The sequence below is a fragment of the Gasterosteus aculeatus genome, chromosome 7 (assembly GCF_964276395.1).
Source record: "Gasterosteus aculeatus chromosome 7, fGasAcu3.hap1.1, whole genome shotgun sequence".
In the NCBI taxonomy this organism is placed as follows: domain Eukaryota; kingdom Metazoa; phylum Chordata; class Actinopteri; order Perciformes; family Gasterosteidae; genus Gasterosteus; species Gasterosteus aculeatus.
Genome location: NC_135694.1, coordinates 2187545 through 2197903, shown reverse-complemented (window position 1 = coordinate 2197903; position 10359 = coordinate 2187545). Strand labels below are relative to the sequence as shown.

At 49.3% G+C, this 10359-nt stretch overlaps 2 protein-coding genes across 3 annotated transcripts in view; one reads left to right on the top strand and one right to left on the bottom strand.

Moving 5' to 3' along the window:
* LOC120823095 (E3 ubiquitin-protein ligase TRIM39) overlaps positions 1–3356 on the top strand; it is a 4403-nt gene extending 1047 nt beyond the window's left edge. The window contains 14 exon segments of the mRNA XM_078107440.1: positions 3–95; positions 228–433; positions 532–636; positions 816–864; positions 867–910; positions 1235–1468; positions 1569–1716; positions 1812–1859; positions 1968–1994; positions 2085–2149; positions 2235–2345; positions 2593–2711; positions 2811–2907; positions 3003–3356. Coding sequence (XP_077963566.1) covers positions 3–95; positions 228–433; positions 532–636; positions 816–864; positions 867–910; positions 1235–1468; positions 1569–1716; positions 1812–1859; positions 1968–1994; positions 2085–2149; positions 2235–2345; positions 2593–2711; positions 2811–2907; positions 3003–3146 — 1490 coding nt within the window. The 3' untranslated portion in view covers positions 3147–3356.
* Positions 3357–3576: 220 nt separating this feature from the next.
* On the bottom strand, positions 3577–6617 carry cmasa (cytidine monophosphate N-acetylneuraminic acid synthetase a). 2 transcript variants are annotated; one of them, XM_040183189.2, is made up of 8 exons: positions 6139–6617; positions 5660–5802; positions 5232–5387; positions 4996–5132; positions 4768–4862; positions 4505–4676; positions 4249–4414; positions 3577–4105 (listed from the first exon to the last, which is right to left on the bottom strand). In XM_040183189.2, the coding sequence occupies exons 1-8, from the start codon at positions 6354–6356 to the stop codon at positions 3903–3905; spliced, it is 1290 nt and encodes a 429-aa protein (XP_040039123.2). In that variant the 5' UTR covers positions 6357–6617; the 3' UTR covers positions 3577–3902. The 2 variants fall into 2 exon arrangements, with proteins under 2 accessions (XP_040039123.2, XP_040039124.2); XM_040183190.2 differs by having other exon boundaries at positions 4181–4414; positions 6139–6611.
* Between the last annotated feature and the right edge of the window lie 3742 nt (positions 6618–10359).

Sequence of the window (10359 nt, the reverse complement as noted above, 5' to 3'; positions counted from 1 at the left end):
AGGAGGCACACGAGCTAATTTCCTTGATGAGTTGAGGAAGAAGCTGCCTCGGGCGGTTCACCAACCGTCGGCGCCGATACCCTGTGGGACTCCACGTAAGACGGGGTCAACACTAACTCCATGATTATCTGAGCTCTGACACATCAAACCTCAGTCCGTCCGTCCCGCAGTCGCAGTTTTGTGGGTCGAATATTAAGTCAAATGTGTGTGTCTTCTGTCTCGGGAAGGTGAGCCCATGCCGACGGTGACGGCCACTACCTCGCTGGCGTCTTCGGTACCAGACCAGGGCTCGGTGGCTGCCGGGTCCGGCCCCTCCGCGCTTCCCCCCTCGCCCCCTCACTGCCAAACCGGAGGCCGGAGGAGGTTCACCGTGTCCGGGGCGGCATCCGCCTCGAGGCTCCCCGTCTGTGAGATCCACCACAGAGGAATAATGGTACGGTACTTTCATCTGCGTGGTGGGAAAGATGCTTCCGTGAGACATTCGGGGCTTGATGCTGCCACCACCCCCCCCCCCCCCCCCCCCGATTCCAGATCTACTGTCGGACGGATCGATTATGTGTCTGCCCTGAATGTGAGACCCTGGACCACGAGGATCACGACACAGTGCCTCTCAAAGACGAGTGGATGGAAACCAAGGTGGGGAAAAAATAAATCTCTATTTTGGGGTTTTGCTCTAAAAACATGATCAACAGCCAGTCGACAGTCTGTTCAAGGCTTCAGTGTTTTCTTTGTGGTCATTTTCTGTCGTTACGACCCGACCTTGCCCTTCAGCACCTGAGCCCGTGTGTGCGTTTTTTGTATTTGTGTGCATCCAGGAGAAGCTGAGCGTGTCGGAGCAGGAGGTGCAGGAGATGATCAGATGGAGAACGGCAAGATAGAAGAAGTCAAGCGGTCAGCGACTGAAATGGAGGTAAAACAACACACACAAACACACAAACCTGCTGTGCAGCAAAACCTGTAATTCCTGCTTCATCGGCTCGTCGACACCGACACCTGCATTTACATATCCGGCTTCATCCTAATTTAGTTTTGTGGTAATTAGATGTTTTTGGTTTTACACAAAAGTAATTTATGGTTATTCGAACAATTACAGCAAAGCAAATCTAAAAAATCTGTCTTATTTTAACACGTAATCGGATCTGTATGTGTTCTCTGATACTCAAATAAATCTGGTCCAGCGTCTGGACGGTGCTGCGGTACCTTTCCCGGTAACAAAAGGCGTTTCCCTCCTCAGGCGGCGGCGGAGCGAGAACTGGCGGGCGGCGTCGGCCTCTTCTCCCAGCTGGCGTCCGCCATGCAGCACTCCCAGGCCGAGCTGGCGGAGGTGACGGACATCAGCCGAAGGGCGGCCGCGCTACAGGCCGACGCCATGGTGCGACAGCTGGAGCTGGAGGTGGAAGAGCTGCGGTGCAGGGAAAGCACCCTCGCCGAGCTCGCCCAATCGGACGACCACCTGCACTGCGTGAAGGTGGGTGAGGACCTGACGAGGCCACGACAAGACAGCCGACCCGCGCGGGTCGTTTCGAACGCTCAAACAGAGACACATCTGCTTCCCACCTTCTTGCCAGACGTTCCCCACCCTCTCCGGTCGTCCGCCCGCCAAAGACTGGTCCAGGGTGTCGGTGAACTCCGACCTGGGAACGGGGAGCATCTACAGGTCGCTGGCTGCCCTGCTGGAGAGGTTCCAGGAGGACCTGTTGACCATCGCAGAAACAGGTGGGATGGAAAAAACAAAACGCGAGGCCTCTTTCCAAAGATGAAGCGCAGCTCGATCATTAAGTGCAGCTCCTTGCTTGGTTGCTCCTTTCCAGGTTTCCCTGCCTCGCCGCGGGCGCCCAGTCCGCTCCGGAGTGAGCCCAGTGAGTGTAAACACACACACAGCACCTCATCCACCCTGCCGGTTAACCGTGCACAGCATGCATTGTTGTTTTGTGGTATAAACCCCATTCAATCGTGTTTCTCTGCAGGGATGAGGAGGGTTCAGGAGTACGCAGGTACCAAGCGCCGATTCGTGCACACATCTCGGACGCGCGATCACTGACGACGTTTATTCACTGTTTTTCTCCTTCCTTCTCGGGACACAGTGGACGTGACGCTGGACGTCAACACCGCTCACCCCAAACTGATCCTGTCAGAGGACATGAAGAGTGTGAGCCGCCCGTCGAGTCAAGACTTTTTTTGTGTTTTCAACGTCCGGGAAGCGCGGCATTGATCAGCTTCCTGTGCCTCTGCAGGTGAGGTGCGGAGATCGACACCAGATGCTTCCGGACAACCCGGAGAGGTTCGACAGGGTCGTCTGCGTCATTGGGAGGGAGGCCATCTCCTCCGGGAGACACTACTGGGAGGTGAGAGCATCATTTGGCTCAGAGAGGAAGAGATGATGTGGATTAAAGGGAGGAAATGATCACTGACTTTTACCCAGGGGATTTTCTTTTGTAATTAGATGCAAACCAGGTGCTAATTAATGCGAGCTTTTGGGGAAGATGTTAAATGTGTATTTCGGATGTTTTAAAAGAGGACAGAAGGACGCCAGGTAGACAAAAGACATGTCTGTGTTCCGTGTTAATTACACGTGTGTGTGTGTGTGATCAGGTGGATGTGGGCGGGAAGACCGACTGGGACCTCGGAGTAGCCAGACAATCGATGAACAGGAAGGGGAAGATCAACGTCACGCCGAGCAACGGGTACTGGTTCCTCAGCCTGAGAGACAAGTGAGCGCGGCCCATCGATTACCCACAACCCCCCTCTCCCCGAGGCCCCCTTCCCAGTTTAACGTGTCCTTTCCTCTCCCGGTGGTCGACCACCCGCAGGAAGAAGTACGCCTTTCGCAGCGAACCCTCGGCAGATGTGCCTCTGACCCAGCGGCCGCACAGGATCGGGATATTTGTGGACTTTGAGAATGGACAGGTGCATTGTGGGCAACGCACGTGACGTAGGCTTGTGTTTTTTTTTTAATCTGTGACCAAGTGAGTGAGCGCAGCGTGTCCTCTTTGGCTCCGCAGGTGTCTTTCTACAACGTCGATGCTAAAACTCACATCTACACTTTCAACGACACCTTCAGCGAGTGCATCCACCCGTTCTTCAGCCCCTGCACCAACAAGTCCAGGAAGAACGAAGGGCCGCTGACCATCACGCCGGTGACATGACGGCGTGACAGAACCACACGCCGAGCTCGGCGATTCCTCTTCTTTCTTTGCATTCGTTGCACTTTAAAACAGTCATCTTTTTAAATACGCTTTTTGGCTTCTGAAAACATTCTCTTGTTGTCCGACTGTGAATCGTTTCTAAATACAAGAGAGATGTTTGTATTCATTTGTTGATTTGCTGATCATGTATAAACAATCATATTAATATTGCAGGGGCTGTGTTCATTGTTTCCATATATATATATATTTATACATATAGTGCATCTCAATGAATTGGTCGATGAATGTAGGAATTTACAGATAGGATCTGTAAGGAAACACGTTCAGTAATTTATGGATTAGAAATAAAAGGTTTAATATCCAACAGTCAACTAGATTTGCAAAATCTTTAACCAACGTGAAGACAGCATCAAAAACACAGCGTTTCTCAACATCGGATCATCAAATATTTATTACAATTATTTGGTAGAATTACATTTTTTTTTAAATGGCACCTTTGAAAACTTGAATTACAAGAACAATGTTTGATAAATATCGTAAACCCATATTGACAGTATGACTAAAAATCCTTCTTTTTCATCAACACTCATAATCTCACTTTTTTAGCCAGTCCTGACATTTAACCTGCTAAATAAATTTAACTAACTCGAAGCTCACGAGTAGAACCTCAGACAACACTGCACGCTTGATTCATTCTCACCGGCACCATAATCATCATCAGCATCACCACTTTTAGGATTAGTATTCGTAGTTGAATCAAACGCTGTCGGTGCTCCTCCGCCGCGCCTTTGCTTTTTCCTTCTGCAGCAGGATGTGCTCAGCGAACTCCCTCACGGCTCCCGCTCCCCCGCCGCTGCGGCAGATGTACTTGGCGGCGTTGATGGCGACCGACGGGGCGTCGTGGGGCACCGCGCTCAAACCCGCCAGGTTCAGGCAGCCGACGTCCGGCATGTCGCAACCTGAGGAGGAGATAAATGATAAATAAACGAAACAAATCTTGTGTAAAAGATCCGCTTTCCTTTACCGACAATGACCTCAACGGTCGGGCGCGAATCTGCTGTGGATGAGCTGCTTTAACGCCGCTACGGCGGAGGCCTTTTACCCATGAACGCCACGTCCTTCCAGCCGAGCTTCTTCTCCTCCACCATCGGCTTCAGTTCCTTCAAGGGCTCCGCGCCCACCTCCACCACCTGGCAGCCCGTCACCTCGGCCACCCTGTCGGCCAGGGGCCGGCCCACGGAGTCCAGCGCGGAGGTCAGCAGCACCACCTGGTGGAGCCCAGGCAGAAGGTGTTAGCAGCAGCAGCAGCAGCAGCAGCAGCAGCAGCAGCAGATGAGCGGCTCGTCATCAGGCCCGACCTCGGTGTTCTCCCTCTGCAGCATGCGGATGCCCGCCGTGTCTCTGGTGTTAACGGACACCATCTGCTCTCCGGACTTGGACAGGTAGATCCTGCCTTCCGTCAAACACCCGGAGACGTTGCAGAACATCAGGCGCACCACCTCCGGGTTGGCCTCGCCGAAGTAGCCGTAGCTTAGGAAAAGGAGGCACAGGTTGGATCTGGAGAGCCGGGGGGCTCAGGAACGGGCAAGTCAGCCTCGGGATATAGAAAGGTGCTTCTCACCGGAGAACCCTCTGCTCGGCCACGGGCCAGTCGATGTCCACGTCGATGTCCACGCTGTACTCAGCCTTCATCTCGTAGTACGCCACCTTCCCGCCCTGGAGACACGAAGCCGTGAAATCGAAAAAGGAGGAAAGTCACTTCTTTCATTCACAGTCGTGGAAGAAGGTGCCTTTTTTTTGTTTGCCTCTCACGGCTAACGGCGCTAACGGCGCCGCGCGCCCACTTCACCTGCAGGAGCCCCTCGTTCATTATGCAGTGCCTCGTGCTGAAGTAGAAGGAGCCGTTCTCACACAGCTCGCCGTCCCAGTCCTGGCGGCGGGGGCGGTTGAGCGGGTCCAGATTGAGCGGCCTGGTGAGCTCGCCGGCTAGAGGGGGAAGGCAGCGCGGAACGTTCAGAGTTTCACCCGTAGAACCCGTGGCCCAGACGTGCGCGTGTACCGTGGCGGCTGGTGAAGGGAGCTCACATGCTTTATTGACCTCCTGCCAGCGGAAATGGTGTCTGCGGACCACGGCGAAGACCGAATCGTAGCCCTGCTCCGTGATCATCTCCAGGGCCTCCGTCAGGTGGAACGGGTGGAGACACGGTGACGTGGCCTGGATGTGGCACACAAAGTCTACTTCTGTGAAAGAAAGAAAAAAAAAAAGACGACGACAGGTTCACGTGCGCCGTCCTTGCAGCTCATTTTGCGTAGTCCAAAAATAAACCAGCGGCACAGGAAAAACTCGTCCAACAAAAGGAAAACGCTGGGGGGAGGAAACCTGAGCGAGAGCGCGTCAGACAGTATGTAGCACTAGCGGCGTCGTGGGGGGGCGTGGCGCCGCTGATGGACCAGTTGCGCGCGCACATCCTGGTGGAAGGAGGACGCACATCCTGGTGATGGAGGACACACACCTGGGTTGAGCCTGCAAAACTCTTGGATGGTGTCCAGGGACGAGGAGGAGTCCTTGGACACCTCGGGACTCCTGCGGTGCACCTGGGCCCCCCAGGCCCTCGCCACCTTCTCGATCTCGTCGTGGTCAGTGGAAACCCAAACACTGGGGGAAGTCAAATGTGTGGCATCAATAATATTTTTGATGTATGAAGTCACAGTTTGCAGTTTTGAGTTTCTTGTCATCTGGAATATTTTTTCAAAAAAAAAAAAAAAAAAGAATATTTTACCTTTTTATATTTGATAAATGTAAATTAAAGTCTGAGTCCAATGAACATTTCAATATTGACGGTTTATGATTATAACCCAAAATTAAATAAATAATATTCCTCTACGCAATCTGACAACGATCACACAGCAACGGATCAATGAGTTACACAAAGTCGAGATGTTCCCTCTGAGGGTGACGCTTCATTTCGCTCCCTCGCTGCGTCGTTCCTACCTCGAGAACTTCTTGGAGTCCACCGCGGCCCTCAGCACCCACCCGAGGAGCGGCACCCCCGCTAGCATCTTGATGTTTTTCAGGGGGATCCCTTTGCTCCCCCCGCGCGCCAGGATCAAGGCGGCCACGTGACCGGGTCCGTCCGCCCTGGGGGGCTTGTGTTTGGATGGAGTTCCGTCCCGCCGGCCGTTCTCGCCGGGTCTCTTCCTGGTAGCCATGGACGAGCGCGACTCGAGCGGCCGTTCGGAGTGACGTGGAGTAAAGCCGCGCACGCGTAGAGGACCTGTCGGTCGGTGAGGGAGGCGGCGGACGAGCCGGTGGACGCTCACGTCGGACTGCGACGGGAGCAGCGGTCGCCTTCATATAAACAAGAGGAGCCGCAGGGAGCACTTCCGGTGTTTCGGTTTTCCGAGCGACCGTGTTAAATGGCGAACGTCAGTCGCACGCGCCCGCCGGTCCGTCGTCGCAGCTGCGGCCGCAGTTGAGATCACGTGGCTGTTTTCGTGAATGCCCAACTATTTTATTTAAGGGAAAAGTTAAATAATCTAATATTTTAATAGACTTACTCGTCATTGGGTAACATATGTATTGTAGAATAATAAAATGTAACAAAAACACGAACTCAAATCGTTTGTGATTTTAGAAAAAAAACGTAATGTTATGCTACAATACTTATATATAATTAATATATAATTAAACGTCCCTGAAAAACCCTCAAATAAATAGACTCACAGGAAACAATCATTAATTCATCATTTATTTTCACCAGCTGTCGTAACGCATTTGGCCAAACGTCTTCGGTTTAACAGGGTCGCTTAATAAACCGTAACACCGACTTACTTCTTCTGCACTACTTCCTGATTGCGGTCGCTGCTTTGGAGCTCACTAGCGCCATCTACTGTCGAATTCACCGAGGACAAGTCAATGCAGGTTTATTATTATAGTTTTAATAATGAAAATACACCATCCATCCATCCATCTTCACACCGCTTATCCTGCACGCAGGGTCGCGGGGGGGCTGGAGTCTATCCCAGCCAACTTCGGGCCATATGAAAAATACGTATTTTACCAATATTTTGGTTTGTTTGGTATATCATCTTATTATTTTGAAAACAATTAAATAGAAATAGAATGCAATCTATTTGTTTAGTGCACTACCTATGAATTGTATTCTTAATATTATATAGAAATAATCATGGTAATAACAAAAATAACAATACTACTACTACAAGTACTAATGGTAATACTAATGTGTTAAGAACTATGCTGCATTGTTGTAAAAGACAATTATGGGGATTGGAATACACGTTCTTGTTTTTCTGGTGTTATTTTCAAACGTTAAATAATAAACCTGTTTGAACTAAAGGAGACGCGGGTGTGTATCGGACGTGTCAAAAACAAAGTGATGGAATGTTTTCATAAGCCTTCAAGCGAGAGTGATTCTTCCACAGGTGTACGGGATAATACCTTTAAAGGGGAGGATTTAAACATATTTAGAAATGCAGCTGAACCTGCTGATCGAAACTTTGAAACTGAAAAGATCTTCTTCTTTTGTTACTCACGAACGTGGTCATTTTTCAACATCAAGTGCACATTTTTACATTTTTTATCGCTCAATATTGATGATATTTGTGAATAAATTTGATAACATTAATAAATACTATTTTGTAATTTTTTTATTTATTTTTAAACATCCTTTACTAGAAATAAATGTGCATATTTATACAAACACACACACACACACACACACACACACAATCACAGACCATAAATAAAGTGTCCCGGCTGATTGGAGAAATGAAACTGAAGAAGGTCAAAATGTTCATAGAAAAAGAAACTCTACTCTTCACCACTCCAAACAGAATTGTATATTATACAATTATTATATTCATTTTTAAAACATACATTTAAAGCTCTGATCTAAACTGTGTGTGTCTCTGCTGTATTGTGTGTTTGGTGCTGTTGTTTAGATCAGAGCGCTGACCCCCACATCCCTCCTTCCTCGACCGCTGGAACTCGAAATAGACCAAGAACTTCCATCAGCAAAGACGAGGTGACGGGGCGCCAGCATCTGCATCTCCATCTTTTTGTTCCTTTAACGTGGCCTCACGTTGTGAGGGAGAGCGACAAGATGAATATCAGTAGATGGATGAGACAAAGTCGTCCATCAGGTTGAACCGGAGCTCGTCTCTCTCTCTCTCTCTGCATCTCTATCTCCCTTTTAACTCAAACCTCTGCGTGCTGACTCAGGGAGGAAACGAAAGTCACACATCGACGTTTGAGGCCTTTCCCCCTCGCTCACAAGGAAGCAGTGCACGCGTCCGATGTGATGTGTGGCGTGAGGACGAGGAAGGCGGTTAAAGGTGACTAAATCACTGTTAGCAAAGGTGTTCAGAAAGGAGGGAGGAGGAGGGATGAAGGAGCGATGGAGGAAGGCGGCTCGTCCGCCCAAACTACTCCGACAGCATGCCGTCGGGTCATTCGCAGCCACCACTCCTTCAGCGGAGAGGAGGTTCAAAAGTTGAGTCGAGCAAAGCAGAGGCTTTGAATACACAAACGAGAGACGCATTTAAATATACAAAACCGTCTTGGGCGAGTGATTCCCACTGGCGTTTTGCAGATATAAATCTCGAAAGACTGAACGCGTAACATTGATTTAGTTCAGTCCATGCGTCGCCCCCATGGGAGATATTTCCTCATTTTGCATTTTTCTTATTTTGATAAGCATCAACTTTGTTCTTCCTCTGCTTCAATTTCAATATAGTTGACTGATATGAAAATTTGAGCCTTTGATGTGATTTTATTGATCTCGGAACACCTGACGGGGAGAATTGTTCAGGTGAAATTAACAACATGCTGAACCAGGCAGGAAGGCCTGAGCGTGGATCGGCGTCCCCCCTAAAACCTCCCCTGTTTTATGGCCTGTTTGACTCCAAACGGACCATCAGTCACTAAATGAACATCATGCTGAATTGAAGAAGACTTGAAACTAGAGACTGAGACCATAAACTCACGTTTACAATGTTTACTGAGGGAATAAATCAAGAGAGAAGTAGAGTCATTTCCTCATAGACGTCTATGGGAGCAGAGGAGTCGCCCCCTGCTGGTCACTACAGAGAAGTAGAGTCATTTCCTCATAGACGTCTATGGGAGCAGAGGAGTCGCCCCCTGCTGGTCACTACAGAGAAGTAGAGTCATTTCCTCATAGACGTCTATGGGAGCAGAGGAGTCGCCCCCTGCTGGTCACTACAGAGAAGTAGAGTCATTTCCTCATAGACGTCTATGGGAGCAGAGGAGTCGCCCCCTGCTGGTCACTACAGAGAAGTAGAGTCATTTCCTCATAGACGTCTATGGGAGCAGAGGAGTCGCCCCCTGCTGGTCACTACAGAGAAGTAGAGTCATTTCCTCATAGACGTCTATGGGAGCAGAGGAGTCGCCCCCTGCTGGTCACTACAGAGAAGTAGAGTCATTTCCTCATAGACGTCTATGGGAGCAGAGGAGTCGCCCCCTGCTGGCCAGGAAGGAGAACGCAGGACGAGGACACTTCAGCTTTCACTTCTTAGGAAGTGGCATTCTGTTTTCTGCATATTTTATTTTTCAAAATCAATATTTGAGAAAGATGTTATCATTAAAGTAATAAATAATGATAATTTATAAGAGCAGTATATGTGTACTTTTGTCTCCCTGTGTTATTATTTTAAGGTTTCAGGTGCTTCTGGGGATCAGTTCAGGGATCTGCATGCAAGCGCGCGTGTGTGTGTGTGTGAGAGTGTGTGTGTGTGTGTTGGCTTAATTACAAAGACAAGAGAATAGTGGAGAAGCAGGAGGGGGTTGTAAACACACACAGCGGGAGGTGGAGGGGGGGAGGGGGGGGGCGCTGATCTCTTAATGAATCATTTACATACTTGCTTGTCCATTTATCTGCAAATGAACAAAGTGCTGTGATACCGCTTATCAACGACGGCTGAAACAATAATACCAGTAGCAGATAAACCAACAAGCATATCAGCTGTTGACAAACACAATATGGCTGCAACCAACAACTATAAATATCATTATTTATTAGAATGGTAAAATATAGTATAAGAGTGAAAATGTGTTATTCAAAGGAGAAACTATGCGTTGAAGCGACACGATAATTAAAGTTCAAAGATCATTTTCGGTGCAAAATAACCACCACATCAGCACAAACCCCCTCTAACGTGCGTGTGTGGGTGTAAA

Bases quoted from the DNA above. Each gene is read 5' to 3' on its own strand.
- cmasa (XM_040183189.2), bottom strand. From the start codon at position 6,356: ATGGCTACCAGGAAGAGACCCGGCGAGAACGGCCGGCGGGACGGAACT. The intron at 5,388-5,659 runs GTGTGTGTCCTC...TTTCTTTCACAG, and splicing joins GTTTTGCAGGCTCAACCCAG to AAGTAGACTTTGTGTGCCAC. The intron at 4,106-4,248 runs GTAAAAGGCCTC...TCTCCTCCTCAG, and splicing joins GAAGGACGTGGCGTTCATGG to GTTGCGACATGCCGGACGTC.